Below are 17,181 nucleotides of genomic sequence, written 5' to 3'. Positions count from 1 at the left end.
GTGCTATCTTAGTCTGTTTGAGCTGCTATAACATGCTATTATACCACTGACTGGGAAGCTTAAACAACAAGAACTTATTTTTCTCTGTTCTAGAGGCTGTAAAGTCCAAGATCAGGGCACCAGCTGTTCAGTGTCTGGTGACGACCTGCTTCCTTGTTCATAGATGGCCATATTCTCACTGTCTCTTCCCATGGGGGAAGGGGTGGAGAGAGCTCTCTGGGGTCCCTTTTATAAGGATGCTAATCCCATTATGACAGCTCCACCATCATAATCTAAATACTTTCCAAAGGCTCCACCTCCCAATACCATTACATTGGAAATTAGGATTTTACCATATGAATTGGGGGGCGGGGAGGGGGGGCACAAGCATTCAGTCCATTTCAGGTGCTCAATTTTTTTTGTTAAGTTTGGAGTACCTAAAGAGTAGGCAGTCAGCAGTGAAGAGGTAAGATTCTATTGATGAGGATCATCAGGCTTCTCTGAAGGTATTTGCAGTTTGCATAATTATTCACAAAAGACTCAAAAACCTGAGCTGACCAGTATTATAAGCTTGTAATTGAGATGGCATTATTAGTGCAATTTTATATAATAAGAATTATTGAATTTATTTTATTCTTTTTGAAGACTTGGATTGCAACTTTTTCCTAAAAATAATATATTATTATGTCTTGAGTGATTTTGGAGTTAGCAATGCAGTTTATACATTTTTTAACAAAGGCTGAAAGACTCCAAATGTGTTACATATCCTCATTAGCTCTTTAATAATAACAATAAGCAGTTAACATGTACTAATCACTTACCATTTGACAGCCACTGGTGCTTTTACATGCATTATCTTGTTTAATCTTCACAGCCACCCTATGAGGCAGGTATATGATTGTTTCCATTTTATAGTTGAGGAAACAAAGCTTTATAGAAAGTAATTTGCCCAGTGTCACATTCCCTAATAAGTGGTGGAGCCAAAAATTGATTTCTAGCCCAAGCTTCCACTGCAAACTCATATTCCACATTGACATTAGGTCTAAAGGCAGAAATTACAGATAGTTACCCTTGAAAATCCCTCCAATTGGCCGGGCGCAGTGGCTCATGCCTATAATCCCAGCATTTTGAGAGGCCGAGGCAGGTGGATCACCTGAGGCCAGGAGTTTGAGACTAGCCTGGCCAACATGGTGAAACCCTGTCTCTACCAAAAATTAGCTGGGTGTGGTGGTGCATGCCTGTAATCCCAGCTACTTGGGAGGCTGAAGGGGGGAGAATCGCTTGAACCCCGGAGGCAGAGGTTGCATTGAGCCAAGATGATGCCACTGCACTCCAGCCTGGGAGACAGAACGAGACTCCGTCTCAAAAAAAAAACTCTCGTATCACCCAAAACCATATAGTATGCATGTAAAGAAGTTCAACACTTAACTTTTTCTCTACCCTTGGAACAAGTTACTGTTTCTTTTGTTAAACATTTTATTTTAAAAATGTATTAGTTGGGCATGGTGACTCACACCTGTAATCCCAGCACTTTGGGAGGCCGAGGGGAGTGGATCATTTGAGGTCAGGAGTTCGAGACCAGCCTGGCCCCATCTCTACTAAAAATACAAAATTAGCGGGGTGTGGTGGCAGGCGCCTGTAATCCCAGCTACTTGGGAGGCTGAGGCAGGAGAACTACTTGAACCCAGGAGGCGGAGGTTGCAGTGAGTCAAGGTCACGCCATTTCTCTCCAGCCTGGGCAACAAAAGCAAAACTGTATCTCAAAAAACAAAAAAAAAAGTATAATCATCCGCGATCATTCGCACAATGCAAGCATACATACATAAGAGAGATATGCAGGACTTGAGTCCAACTAAGGGAATAGTAGATTAATGTCTCCCATCTTGGGGCTCTGGACAAATAAATACTCATTGAATGAAATGGCAGACACTTTGAACTAGTTAAATTGTGACTGCTGCTCATTTGTACTCTGTCAGTCTCTTGCCTCACTTTATTTCTTTATTTAACAAATATTTGAGTGCCTAATAAATGTCAAGGACTGTTTTAGGTACTGGGGATACAGAAGTAAGCAAAGCAAGGTTTGTGCTTGCTAAAATTTGCATCATGGTAGAGAAGGATTTGTGTGTGTATGTGATGTCTGAATGTATATGTGTGCCAGCTGATGGTAAGTACCATGGGAAGAAAATATAGATAGAGGGAATGCCAGGGCTCAGATGAAGGAGTGGTTTCTGTTTTTTAAATGGTGTGGTTAAAGAGGGCTTCTCCAAAGGGAATAAGAGAGTAAATCATGTGGCTTACTCATCTGGGAGAGAATGTTCCAGGTAGAGGGAACAGTAGTAGGTAGACAGTGAGGTGAACATATACCTAGGATATTCAAGGAAGAGCAAGAGGCCATTGTGGCTGGAGCACGGTAAACAAGTGAGAGGAAACGTCGTAGTAGATGAGGTTGTAGCAATAGAATGTAAACCAGATCATTTAAGGACTTGTAAGCCAGAGTCAGGATTCTGGAGTGTTATGGAAAGCCATTGGAGGGTTTAACCATGTGAAAGATCTGTAACATTTTAAGATCACTCTGACAGCTATGGGAAGAATAGACTGTAGAAGGAGAAAGGATAGAAATAGGGAGAAGATAGGAGGCTATTGCAAGAGTCCTCGTAAGTGGCTCAGAGAAGTATGGTAACAGTGATTGGAGGTGATGAGAAATTGAAAAATTATAAATTTTTTTAAGGTATCACTGACAGGTTTTATTAATTTGTTGAATGTGGGATGTAAGAGAAAGAGAAGAGTTGAGAGTGACCAAGTATTTTTGTCCTGAGCAGCTGCAAGAATTTAGTTCCCATATACTGAGATATTGGGAAGAGTAGGGAAGGTACAGATTTTGTGCCCTTCCCCACTCAGGATGAATGAGAGGGAATCTAGAGTTCAACTTTTTTGTCCATGTTGATTTGAAATACCTATTAGACATCAAGAGATGTCAAGTAGGCAGTGGGTGGATGCTATTTAAAGCCATGAAACTGGATGAGGTGATGAGGTATAGGTAGAGAAAAAATCTGTGGGAACTATACTCTAGAGAAACATTCTATCCATCATCTTAATTTACTGTCTGTTACTTAGCTGAGTTTTTCTTCTTTCCCCTTCTCTCTTGAGCACCTACAGGTAAATCTGTTTGTGTTTACTGTACCTATGGTATGATCCAGTACACCACACTTCTAAAATAGTCTGAAGGTCAAACTAAAATAGTAATGCAAACACCTTATCTTTATATATTGCCTTGAACTTTGTAAAGAGCTTTTATTTAGCAAATGCCTTTTGTGCACCAGTAACTCTACTAGGTACTTTCATACATGTTACCTCATTTGGTTTTCCTAAAAGATTGTTTGTGTTTTATATGCAAATAATGATGAGCTGGTGGAGATACATCTTTAAAGAAAGCATTCTTTTGTATTTGTATGTTGTTCTAAATTTACAATAATATAAAATATATTTTAATTAATGAGAACAGATACATAAAGATTGCAATTGATAATGTATAGTAGAAAGAACACTAACCAGCTATGGGCAAGTGACAAATTTCTCTTGGGTCCTATTTCCCATTGGTAAAATAATAATGGGACTAGGGTTTGAGGAGGAATTTAGTCAAGGGTTTCTCAAACAATAGATTGGAATCCATTCTTATTTATGCCACTACAATCAGTATAGAACTTTTCCAATTAAAATCTAATTATATACTTTTTATGTTTGATCCTTATATGGTAACTAATGCTTTTGAAACTCAAATACTAACACAAGGAGAACTTTTAAATAATAGATCATTTTGAATTGTCTGTGGTGGGAGATGATAAAATTCTGGTTGTAAATTTATTTAGATTTTAGAATTAAGAGCAATTTCAGGTCCTAGGATTTGTGGTGGTGGAAGTTATTATATCTAATCTTTTCTGTAAACAGAAAAAAGGGGTTCATCGTTGCCCAAAATGCAGACTACAATTTTTGACCAGCAAGGAGAAAGCTGAACATAAGGCACAGCATCGTACATTTATAAAGCCTAAAGAACTAGAAGGATTGCCTCCTGGAACAAAAGTGAGTTTGTGAGGGGTTTTTTGGTGGTTTTTTGCACATTCTATTAATTTTTTTTTTATTTTTTATTATTATGGATAGAAGGAATAAGATCTAGTGTTAGGAAGCTCACTGGGCAACAGTAATCAACAATAATTTATTGTATATTTCAAAATAACTAGAAGAGTGGAATTGGAATGTTCCTAATATAAATAAATGATAAATGCTTGAGGTGATGGATACCCCAGTTACCCTGATATGATCATTACGTATTGTATGCTTGTATCAAAATATCACATGCACCCCAAAAGTGAGTTTTAAATATGCTGTATTTTTAATATTTTGTATGATAATAGAAACAAACTACTGCCTGGTTTTATCTATTGAATATAGTATTAAAATTGACATCTGATTGTTATTAAGACTTTAATTTTAGGTTTTATCCTTCTTATGCTTGTAAAGAAAAACTTCTAACCATTGTTTTATTAGTTGATTGACGTGGTTTGTTGGAGGGGTATTTCTAGTGCAACTAGATTGTAGACTAAGTCGACAGGTTGTTTCAATGTTCTGTAGGCTGTTTTTGAGCTCTTCCAGTTGTCAATGTGTATGTCTTTCAGTTGCTAGACTATAAGATACTTAAGATCAGGAATTATATTTATCTTTGTGTCCCCAGCATCTGTCGTAGTGCCTTGAATGCCATAGGTTTGTTGAAGTTGGTATTACTAATCTCTCAGAGAAGCAAGTGTTGCTCCTGAATAGCATAGCATTGCTGTTTTTCATGAGCAAGCACACATCAGACTACAAATTTCTTTCTCCTTGTTTGCCTTATATACATAAGTTTTCTTTTTTTTTTTTTTTTTTTTTTTTTGAGACAGTCACTCTATGCCTCAGGCTGGAGTGCAGTGGCGCGATCTCAGCTCACTGCAGCCTCTGCCTTCTGGGTTCAAGTGATTCTCGTGCCTCAGCCTCCCAGGTAGTTGGGATTACAGGCGTGCAGCGTGATGTCCAGCTAATTGTTTGTATTTTTAATAGAGACCGGGTTTCACCAACATGGCCAGGCTGGTCTCAAACTCCTGGCCTCAAGTGATCTGCCCACCTCGGTCTCCCAAAGTGCGGGGTTACAGGCATGAGCCACCACACCTGGCCCTCTGACTTCTTTACGTAAAGTTAGCTCTTGAATATTTTCTCCAGTGAAGAGCTATATAATCCAAGGTGAGATAATCCCCACATATTTGTATTTCATTTGGAGTACATACTTTTGAATGCGAGTATGTCTGCCATTTAAATTAACAAAAATAATATAAAACAATTATCTGAATATCTAGTGTAAGATATACCATCTGGCATCTTCTGTGCAATCCATTTGTTCCATGTTGATATTAGACATGCAGAATGTTAATGTAGGCAGAACAGTCCTCTCTCACATCTTCCCTTATTAATAAGATACCAGTAGTAATGGTAATATTGGTAATAATGATACTATATGTCTTATAACACTTTAGAATTAAGTGTTCAGTGTGCCTTTCCATACATTTTATTATTTAACCTTTGTGGTGATCCAGTGAGATAGACAAGGCAAGTATTATCCCCGTATTAGAGATGAAGAGGTTCAGAGAGGCTAAATTCCTTACTCAAGGTCATGTAGCTAGGACGAGGTAGTACTAAGATTCTTAAACTTGGATTTTTTGACTTCTCCAGTGCTTTCAAAAAATTTATTTTCAGTTTGCAAGCTAACAAGTTCTGCTTCAGTGCTTTTCTATGATACTTCATATATTTCATAGGACTTCACAGAAGCTGTTCTTCAAGTACATGGGGGGAATGTAGTCAAATGATTAAAGAGAATGTTAGTGGGTGACTGTTTTCTATTATTAACCAGTAGATACAAACATTTTCTTTTCCCAAATAGTAAATGATAAATTTTATATGTTACCATTAAGGAAATTCTGAGCATTATTATAACTACCATGCTGTATGATGAATTGATGTAAGCTCCACCATAGCCTTGGAAGCAGAAATCGTGCCCCCTGATCCACCAGGAAGAGGTCACATTTACTGAAAATCTGTTTTATAGTTACCAGAGGGTAATTCAGGCCTCTGTATTACATTTTGACCTCTCTATTTGTGAAAGCCTTTTAGTTAGGGTTTTTTTTTTTTTTTTTTTTTTTTGAGACGGGGTCTCTCTGTCACCCAGGTTGGAGTGTAGTGGTGCCATCTCAGCTCACTGCAACCTCTGCCTCCTAGGTGCAAGCTGGGACCACAGGCCACAGGTGGATGTCACCATGCCCAACTAATTTTGTTGCATTTTTGTAGAGATGAATTGCCCAGGCTGGTCTCAAACTCCTGAGCTCAGGCAGTCCACCCACCTTGGCCTCCCAAAGTGCTGGGATTGCAGGTGTGACCCACCACACCCGGCCCCTTTTAATTCTGTCAAAGCGTAAAATAGCTATGGAATGTGCTCTTTCGATATTCATCTAATTTGTACTAACTCCTAATTATTCGTTAATATCTGTTAACATACAATTGTTATCAATATAAAACTAATATTACAACAGTAAGTAAATATCAAGATAAATTTAGAATAAGTGGAAGGCTTCCACCATTTAGAATAAGTGGAAGGCTTATCTGATTGCAGTTTTATACTTGCCACTTTCAAAATAATGATTTTAACTTTTTGTATTGTAGTGATTTTTTGGTAACAGTGTTATTGAGATATAATTCATATATCACACAATTTACCCATTTACAGTGTACACAGTTCAGTGGTTTTTAGCATATTCAGATTTGGGCAAACATCACTACAATAAATTTTTAAGCATTTTTATCACCCTCAAAAGAAACCCCATACCCTTTAGCGTTCACTATTTCCCCTCCACTAGCCCTGTGCAAACTTTAGTCAGCTTTTAGTCTCTATGGATTTTCCCATTCTGGACGTTTGGTGTTGAATCATACAATATGTCATCTTTAGGGACTGGTTTATTTCGCTTAGCATAGTGTTTTGCAGCTTCATTGATACTGTACCATGTTCCAGTACTTCATTCTTTTTTGTGGCTGAGTAATACTGCACTGCATAGAAATTCTACCTTTTATTTATGCTTTCATCTATTGGTGGGCATATCCATTTGTCTTTCTGATCACCCATCTTTGCATTCTTTCAATATGCAGTAGGTAATACTGCACTGCATAGATATTCTACCTTTTATTTATCTTTTCATCTATTGGTGGGCATAATTCTCTTTTCTATATACATCCACTGCAGTTTTTGCAAGTACAATACTAACTGTAACAAAGCCTTTGTAAATCATATGATGAGGTAAGAAACATGTAAACTGCCAATCAAAATTGCCATTTGGGTCATTTGTTTTTTGAAAACACAGTTATCCTATTGGAATTTTTACATCCACTGCAAGTAAAGCTAATACAAGTAAGCCAAGGGGACGTATAGCTAAGTCCAAAGCAAAATCCTCTTACAAGCAAAAACGAGAGTGCAACAGAAAAAGTTTCCTCTTTTCGGCTGTAATGCTGCTGTAAAAATTCATGTACAAGTTTTTGTGTGAACATATGTTTTCATTTCTCTTGGGTATATACCTCTGAATACAATGGTGGAGTCAAATGGTAACTCTTACCTTTAATATTTTGAGAAACTGCCAAACTGTTTCTCTTTTTTTGTTGTTTTGTTTTTTGTTTTGTTTTGTTTTGTTTTGTTTGAGATGGGGTCTCGCTCTGTTGCCCAGGCTGGAGTGCAGTGGTGCGATCTTGGCACACTGCAACATCCGCCTCCTGGGTTCAAGTGATTTTCCTGCCTCAGCCTCCTGAGTAGCTGGGATTACAGGTACCTGCCACCGTGCCTGGCTAATTTTTTGTATTTTTAAAAGAAATGGAGTTGGCCAGGCTGGTCTCAAACTCCTGACCTCAAGTGATCCGCCCACCTTGGCCTCCCAAAGTTCAGGGATTACAGGCCTAAGCCACCACACCTGGTCTGCCAAACTGTTTTTCGTTATAACTACACTGTTGTGCATTCCCACCAGCAGTGTATGAGGGTTCTCATTTTTCTATGTCTTAGCCAATACTTGTTATTTTGTTATTGTCTGTTTATTACAGCCATTCTGGTTGGTGTGAAGGAACATCTCATTTGGGAATTGATTTGCATTTCCCTGATGACTAATGATGTGCACCATCTATCTCTTCGTGTGGTTGTTGGCTGTTTGTATATCTTCTTTGAAGAAATGCCTATTCATCTATTTTCTCTTTGATTGCTTGTGCTTTTGATGTCATTATATAAGAAACCATTGCCGGCCGGGCGCGGTGGCTCAAGCCTGTAATCCCAGCACTTTGGGAGGCCGGGACGGGCGGATCACGAGGTCAGGAGATTGAGACCATCCTGGCTAACACAATGAAACCCCGTCTCCACTAAAAATACAAAAAAATTAGCCGGGTGTGGTGGTGGCGCCTGTAGTCCCAGCTACTTGGGAGGCTGAGGCAGGAGAATGGCGGGAACCCGGGAGGCGGAGCTTGCAGTGAGCCGAGATCGCGCCACTGCACTCCAGCCTGGGCGACAGAGCGAGACTCCGCCTCAAAAAAAAAAAAAAAAGAAACCATTGCCTAACTCATGCTCACAAGGATTTACTACTGTATTTTCTTCTAAGAGTTTTGTAGTTTTACCTTTTAAAATTTGGTCTTTAATACATTTTGAGATAATTTTTGTATATAATATGAGGTAGGGATTCAAATTCTTTCTTTTGCACATGGATATCAGTTTTTCTAGCAGCATTCATCAAGACTATTTTTTGCCCCATTGGAAATGTTTTGGGACCCTTGTCAAAAACCAATTTACTGTAAATGTGAGGGCTTACAATGATATTTTTAATACTAATGTGATGGTTACTTTCTAAAAATACATATTGGCTTTGTTTTTATAGGTTACTATTCGAGCTTCACTTGGACCTCTCCAATCAAAATTACCAACTGCACCTTCCGGTTGTACTCCAGGCACTTCTTTTCTTCAGGTCACACCTCCGACATCTCAAAATACAACTGCTAAAAATCCTAGAAAATCTAATGCCGGTAGATCTAAGACAAGAAAGCCTCATGCACCTACATCCACTGCAAGTAAAGCTCATACAAGTAAGCCAAGAGGACGTATAGCTAAGTCCAAAGCAAAACCCTCTTACAAGCAAAAGCGACCGCGCAACAGAAAAAATAAAATGAGCCTTGCTTTGAAGAACTTAAGGTAATATCTTTTATTTCTGATATACAATACAAATTTAATCTTAAGTATGAAATTTACCATATCACAGAACCCTCTTACACATTTACATGATAATCATTTATCTGGCATAAAGACCAAGCAAATGAGAAAAAGTTACTTTTTACAACTACTGAGCAGAACTTGAGTCATTGTGTTTATTCTCAAATTTTCATCTTTTACACTAATCTTTTATTTTATGCTTTTATCTTATGATAGATTAATTGGTTTATTTGATCCCTTTTATTCCAGGGAAATGTTAACTGGTGTTAAATTTTTTGCACTTATTCTAGCTTGTTTCAAAGCAAATTTTCAAATTACGAGTCTACTTAAAGATCAATTTAGGGCCGGGCGCAGTGGCTCAAGCCTGTAATCCTAGCACTTTGGGAGGCCGAGACGGGCGGATCACAAGGTCAGGAGATTGAGACCATCCTGGCTAACACAGTGAAACCCCGTCTCTACTAAAAAATACAAAAAACTAGCCGGGCGAGGTGGCGGGCACCTGTAGTCCCAGCTACTCGGGAGGCTGAGGCAGGAGAATGGCATAAACCTGGGAGGCGGAGCTTGCAGTGAGCTGAGATCTGGCCACTGCACTCCAGCCTGGGAGACAGAGCAAGACTCTGTCTCAAAAAAAAAAAAAAAAAAAAAAAAAATCAATTGAAACATTTTGGGTTCAGTTAGTAAAATGTTAATAAGATTTTCCCCTATTATTTTTGTTTTATAATCTATTTTTATCATTTTTTTTCCATCTCCATAAGGTGTCGTCGGGGAATTCACAAGTGCATTGAATGTCATTCCAAAATAAAAGATTTTGCAAGCCACTTTTCTATATACATCCACTGCAGTTTTTGCAAGTACAATACTAACTGTAACAAAGCCTTTGTAAATCATATGATGAGGTAAGAAACATGTAAACTGCCAATCAAAATTGCCATTTGGGTCATTTGTTTTTTGAAAACACAGTTATCCTATTGGAAGCAAGTTTGTCTCATCAAGGAACTAAAAGGGTCTAGCAATAGGAACTTCTAAGATGTTCCTTGTACTATTTTCCAGCATAGTAACTCATAAAATTACTGCGACAAAAACTCTTAAGAACAATTAGACTAATGAAACTAAAATGAGTTTGTTAGGGAAATTTGTTTTTCTATGGGACTTTTTTTTTCTTTTATGTCTTTCAGAAAGTGGTTTTTTCAATATATTTATCAAATAAATATGATCAGCTCTTGCAGTCCACATCTGTGGATTCAACCAACTGTAAATCAAAAGCGTTTTAAAAAATTACGTCTCTACTGAACATGAACAAACCTTTTTCCCGTCGTCATTCTCTAAACAATACAGTATAAAACTATGTAATAGCAGTTACATTGTATTAGGTATCATAGGTTTACAAATAATCTAGAGATGATTTAAAGTGTACAGCAGGATATGTATAGTTTATATACAAGTACTATGCCATTTTATATCAGAGACTTGAGTCTCTGCAGATTTGGATGCCTACAGAGGAGGTCCTAGAAGCAATCCACCATGGATACAGGGACCCCTGTATATGTAATCTCTTGAGTCTTATCCTCCTCAAAGCGATCACTTTGAGAGACTCCAGGCTTTTTAATGATGCTAAGAACATTATCCTGTCTCTGTCTCCCACATCTGTCTGTCCATTTGTCTTTCTGATCATCCATCTTTGCATTCATTCAATGAAACATAAGCGACTGTAGGAATATTCCAGTCATGATGCTACCATTGGAATTCCTTTTCATGCATTGATTCAACTTAATTTGAGCACTATGATGTACTCTACACAAGGGAAAAACTTCAGAGCCCCCCTTACTTTCATTTGAACCTCATTCGTAGGGGCTTGCCTTATTCTTTCAGAATGGATTTTATTTTAAATTACCAAAAAGTGTCCACATATAAATATAAGTTGATTATTCCAATTAAGATAGTTCCATTTATTTTCAGTTAGAAATAAGATATAACTAGCCAGGCACAATGGCTCATGCCTATAATCCCAGCACTTTCAGAGGCCAAGGAGAGGGGATTGCTTGAGCCTAGGAGTTCAAGACCAGCCTGGGCAACATAGCAAGACCTCATCTCTATTTTTAAAAAAGAAAAAAAAAAAAGAAATAGGTATAACCAATGAAAGTGGTTTTCTTGCAGATTATCAAAAGACCTCTATATTATTTTCTGCTCATAATCAGCTACCACTCTGAAGGATTCACCCACATTTTGATGGCTTCAGCACCTGGCTTGCAGGGGTTTTTTTCCCTTTGGTGATCAACCTGACCTTATGATACCTTTACTTCTTTAGTGCTAGCACTTTACATCCCTTTCTGCTTTGTTGTATCCCCTTTCTTAACACCATCCCATTTTACCTCATTGTAGACAATACTTACTTTGAATTCTCATTACCCCATGACTTTCAGGGTCTTGACTCCTTTTTTCTAGTCCAGTAGTATCAATTCAATTTTGTAGCCAACCACACCCTTAAGGTCTTCTGTTTTGGATGCTGCTTTGTTTCTGTCCTAAATTCCTTTGTATCTTCAGTCATGCTTAGTCTTGCTATCTTTGCATCTTTTATCCTTTTTGATGTATCCCTATCTCGGTTCTAGACTACCATACCATGCTCAATTCAGTCAGCTCTGAATTCGTGATCTTTAATTTGGTTCTACCTTTTTAAAAATACCACTTTGTGTTTTGTTTGTTTCCTTGTTTGTGTTTTTGAGACGGAGTCTTTCTCTGTCACCCAGGCTGGAGTGCAACGGCATGATCTCTGCTCACTGCAAGCTCCGCCTCCCGGGTTCACGCCATTCTGCTGCCTCAGCCTCCCCAGCAGCTGGGACTACAGGTGCCCACCACCATGCCCAGCTAATTTTTTTTTTTTTGGTATCTTTAGTAGAGACGGGGTTTCACCCTGTTAGCCAGGATGGTCTCAATCTCCTGACCTCGTGATCCGCCAGCCTCGGCCTTCCAAAGTGCTGGGATTACAGGCGTGAGCCACCACGCCCAGCCAAAAATACCGCTTTGTTTTTATCTACAACATCTGTCAGATTTTATTCTAGTCCCTCAGTGGTTAACTTTGCCTAATAATTACTCAGAGGTCATACTTTTTGTTTTTCTCAAGATTAACTTTTTTGTGTCTCAAGGTTTTTTTTCCTTCAGCCATTAATCTCAAAAAACAGACATGTCCCACTATTTTTAAGTTAACCCTGTTCGTCATCTCTTTCATTTCCTCCACATCCTTATTTCATTACTTTGGACCTTCAGTTCATCTCTTTCTCTCTACCACATTCATTGTGTCTGCAGATATTTTCAGGCATATTTTTAGGATGAGGAAAATCTGCCTTTACTTTGCATGTTTTCTTGTCCTCGTTTTACCATCAACATTTGTAAAGAGTATTCTTTACTAGCCTGTTTGTCATTTTTTGACCCTTTGTGATTTGAGTGTCGCCCACCACCCCCACCTACATGCAGCTAAAGCTGCTCCTCTAAAGGTTATCAGTCATATCCTAACCACTGGATATACTCATTATTTTTCATTCTTACTCCTCTATGACTTCTTCAGAGTATTTGACATTTTTGATCACTTACTTTTGGAACTCTTCTCAACTTCTGTTAAACTGTTACCACCGTTTTTCTTCTTTCCTTTTGGCTACTCCTGCTCTATATAATTATCTTTTCTCCCTTCAACTGTTCTTGTCCCCTTATAATCCCTTTCTTGGTACCTTAACCATTCTTAAAGTTTTCTCTTTTACCTTTCAACTGTAAATCCTCTGATTTCAATGCTGAGTTTCCCTGAGACCCCACTCTGTTTCTAACTAGGATTCAAACCACTTTTACTTCAGTACCCTTTAAGCTCAGTCTTGACTGTTTCAGGGCATCATTTGCATAAACATGGAGCACCAGCTAGAAATAATTTACTATCCCAAGTTTTTGAAACCCATTGAGTTCTGTTGATCTGCCACCATACATTCTAGCTTCCTGAGAGTCCACCTTCTGCAATATTCCAGTCTGCCTCTTCCACTACTATAGTGGTTCTGCACCTATACCCCAGTTTCTCTAAAGCAGACCCTAGCCAACCCTTCCCCTAGTACACTGCTATGAGTAATGTTGTTCTCTTATTCTGTGCCAAACACTTGGCTGCCCTAATGAGGCTTTAATTCTGCCCCTAATTTATAGAGGATTAAATTGGAAAACATTTTTGGCATTACTTAAACCCATGTGTCATTCCATCCTCCTCTCTCCCATTTTCCGTAGGCTCACCAACTGTCTTGCAGAACCTTCAGCCCCATTCTATCCCCAAACATTCCCAACTGACCTAAAGTTACCTTCATAACCTTTTCCTAATTTCTGGTGAGCCCCTGCACTGTCATCACACACATTGAGCTCTTACTCATCATTAACCTCGTCTAGAACTGAAAGCTTCCACTTCTACTCTTCTAAGGGCCTCATAGGTCCCTTTGCTTTTCCCCTACTTCAGGGGCACATTGTTTCCCTCATTACTTCAGGTACCTCCCTCTGAATGGTGCACCCTCACTCCTACTCGGTGTGGACTTTTGTCATAGGTTTGAGTTCTGTATGTTCAGAGGCTTCATTTTCTCAGAGGTTGAGTACCTTTATTCCCAGGCTATGCCAACTCCATTGCGAGAAGACAGGCCCCCAAAATTGATCTATCTTCCCCAATGTATAGATTCTTCATATTCAGTATCTAAAGTAGTTTTTTCTTGTTCTTGATTATTCTCTGGAATGCTCCTCTCCTTCCCTCTCATTTCACCCTCTGCGAAGTATCTGATCAGCACAGCCAGTCATAGGAATCATTCCTTTCTTTGAGTTCTGTAACATTCGCTCTTCTGCCTCACATGTGTCTCTATTATCTATTTGAGAGAGAAGCTCGCTCTTTGTATTCACCATAGTGCCTATTCTGAGGATATTTTCTTGAAATTAACAGCTAGCCAGAATCTTTATTTTCCCATGCACATGTAGTATGCTGGTGATGGTTACCTTGTGTCTGAGGGTAACTGTTGACCTGCTGTGTGGGGTCTGTCAGTGCAAGACAGGGCTAGTGCTTCTCAAACTAGCTTGCATAAGAATCAGCTGGAAAACTTGGGAAAACAGATTTCTGGGCCCCACTGCCAGAGATTGGTTCACTATGTTTGCAGTAAGGCCTTAAACTTTGTGTTTCTAACAAGCTTCTAGGTATGCTGATGATGCTGGTCCATGGACCACACTTTGAGTAATATTGTGCTAGGCTAATCCTGGCTAATCTTGCCTGGTTTTCTAACACAGGAAAGCTTTCCTTATCAATTTAAAGGGAGGCATAAAAGCTATTACCATTGGCTCTGAAGTTTGATTAGTGGTTTTCTGATCTGTGTATAGGAGAAGCATTGTTTTAATTCTTGAGCTCTGCTTCCCTTAATTTGCTCTCTTTGAAAGTTCTCCTGGTAATTGCAAAGGATTCTTTAAATGTTTCATGTTTATTGAATTAAGCAATGGCATTTATCTCAAGTAGTGTTTACTTCCAGGATCATTCAGATTATCCCCCTCCCCAAACATACTAAGATTAAAATGTAATGAATAATTATTATTCTCCAGCCTGGGTGACAGAGCAAGACTCTGAAACAAAAAATAATTATTTTAACAATTTCTATCATAGCAAAATACATTATCAAATATCTTTTAAATTGTTCTTACTCTTAATAGTTAAAAAATTTTTAATTTGACACTGCATTTTTAACTCAAGCATTTTTTTTTTTTTTTTTTACTAATGGTGAGATACTGATCATCTAAGAAAATTCTCAGGGAAATATGTAATTAGAAAATATACAGGTAAAGTGGAATGTAAGTTAAAATTCTTGAATTAAACAGAGATGACTATCTTCGTCCATTCAGGCTGCTATAACAAAATACCATAGACTGGGTAGCTTATAAACAACAGAAATTTATTTCTCACAGTTCTGGAGGCTGGAAAGTCCACGATCAAGGTGCCGGCAGATTCGGTGTCTGGGTGAGGGCCCATTCCTCATAGTCAGCACCTTCTCACTGCGTCCTCACATGGTGGAAGGGGCACACTGGCTCTCTAGGATCTCTTTTATAAGTGCACTAATCTCATAAGGGCTATGCCCTTATGACCTAATCACCTCCCAAAGGCCCCACCTCTTATTACCATCACTTTGGGGGTTAAGATTTTAACATGAATTTTGGGGTGACACAGAAATTCAGATTATAGCAATAACCAACAGCATTTTATTATTTAGATTGTGATCTTTTATTCAAAACTAAGAAATTAGGCATTGGCTTGAAATGTGGTCATAAAATTAATATGGCGTTGTATAATAAAATTAATAAAATCTTGTTTGTCTCGTGTTTCTCAAGCTCTCATAGCAACCATCCAGGTAAACGGTTTTGTATTTTCAAGAAGCATTCAGGAACTCTCAGGTAATCATTGATCTTTTTTTTGTTTTTCTTTCCATTGAAATATTGCAGTAACTTTTTAAAAATGATGTTGGAGTGCCTACTTTGGAAATGATAGAGTTCTGTTTATTATATCCTTAGACCAAAGTTGGAGAGATAGCCTATCATTTCTGACTAAACTCTCTGTAGTGTCAAGCATTAAGATGAAACCTTCTTACATATGCATTTGTAAAATAACAAAAATAAGGTTCTCCAACCATATCTGAATAGAAGGAAGTTTTTGAAAATACCGTAATACTTGAAATCAATATATAGCCTTCATAATTCTTAATGTTTTTAGAATTAAAGTATATAACTTGTTTACTGTACAGAAAAAAGTACTGATAAATATTTCTAAAGGCATTGATAATTACCATTGGTTACACCACACACACTTAGCTCAGAATCCACTAAAACATCTATTTTTTTACATTATTTTGATATCTTTTTGACTCCATCTTCCTTTGTTAATTATTTTGCTCATGTTGACAGATGTTTGCCAGGCACATAGTACCTGGCACATAGTAGGCACTTGGTAAATATTTGTTGAATAAGTTAATGTATATGTTGAAAATGAATTATGTGGATAATGTTGGACCAAGAGCTCATAGAGGAAATTTTTATTGTATTTTTAAAACATACTCGTGTTAGGCCGGGTACGGTGGCTCACACCTGTAAACCTAGCACTTTGGGAGGCCGAGGCGGGTGGATCACCTGAGGTCAGGAGTTCAAGACCAGCCTGGCCAACATGGCGAAACCCTGTCTCTACTAAAAATACCAAAATTAGCCGGGCATGGTGGCTATAATCCCAGCTACTTGGGAGACTGAGGCAGGAGAATCACTTGAACCTGGAGGGCAGAGGTTGCAGTGAGCCGAGATCGCGCCACTTCGCTCCAGCCTGTGCAAAAGAGCAAACAAAACTCCCATCTAAAAAAAAAAAATTTATGCTATTTTTAAAACATTGAATTCGAGGAATTAGAAAAGAGTAAAATATATTAGGTGTTACCTTTACTGAAAAATGCTTTGTAAGAATGAAAAGAGAGGCCGGGCGCAGTGGCTCAAGCCTGTAATCCCAGCACTTTGGGAGGCCGAGACGGGTGGATCACAAGGTCAGGAGATCGAGACCATCCTGGTTAACACAGTGAAACCCTGTCTCTACTAAAAAAAAATACAAAAAACTAGCCGGGCGAGGTGGCAGGCGCCTGTAGTCCCAGCTACTCGGGAGGCTGAGCCAGGAGAATGGCGTAAACCCGGGAGGCGGAGCTTGCAGTGAGCTGAGATCTGGCCACTGCACTCCAGCCTGGGTGACAGAGCTAGACTCCGTCTCAAAAAAAAAAAAAAAAAAGAATGAAAAGAGATTTCTAAAAATGAGATTTCACTTTGATTTTTACCACGTGATGGTCAAGCTCAATTGTATGCTTAGTTTTTAAATGAACTGTATGATTTGAAAGATCTGAGGT

At 38.5% G+C, this 17,181-nt stretch overlaps 2 protein-coding genes across 3 annotated transcripts in view; both read left to right on the top strand.

Moving 5' to 3' along the window:
• The window catches only part of AIFM1 (apoptosis inducing factor mitochondria associated 1), a 409,113-nt gene that overhangs the window by 311,967 nt on the left and 79,965 nt on the right, over positions 1-17,181 (top strand). The window lies entirely within an intron of this gene.
• The window catches only part of ZNF280C (zinc finger protein 280C), a 67,709-nt gene that overhangs the window by 45,017 nt on the left and 5,511 nt on the right, over positions 1-17,181 (top strand). For both annotated transcript variants that reach the window (XM_050777455.1, XM_050777456.1), the window contains 4 exons: positions 3,925-4,056; positions 8,949-9,259; positions 10,033-10,173; positions 15,644-15,706. In XM_050777455.1, the coding sequence (XP_050633412.1) occupies positions 3,925-4,056; positions 8,949-9,259; positions 10,033-10,173; positions 15,644-15,706 (647 nt within the window). The remainder of the gene's footprint in view (positions 1-3,924; positions 4,057-8,948; positions 9,260-10,032; positions 10,174-15,643; positions 15,707-17,181) is intronic.

The sequence above is a fragment of the Macaca thibetana genome, chromosome X (genome assembly GCF_024542745.1).
Source record: "Macaca thibetana thibetana isolate TM-01 chromosome X, ASM2454274v1, whole genome shotgun sequence".
Classification (NCBI taxonomy): domain Eukaryota; kingdom Metazoa; phylum Chordata; class Mammalia; order Primates; family Cercopithecidae; genus Macaca; species Macaca thibetana.
Note: the sequence above shows the minus strand (reverse complement) of the source record. Positions and strands in the feature narration are given on the sequence as shown.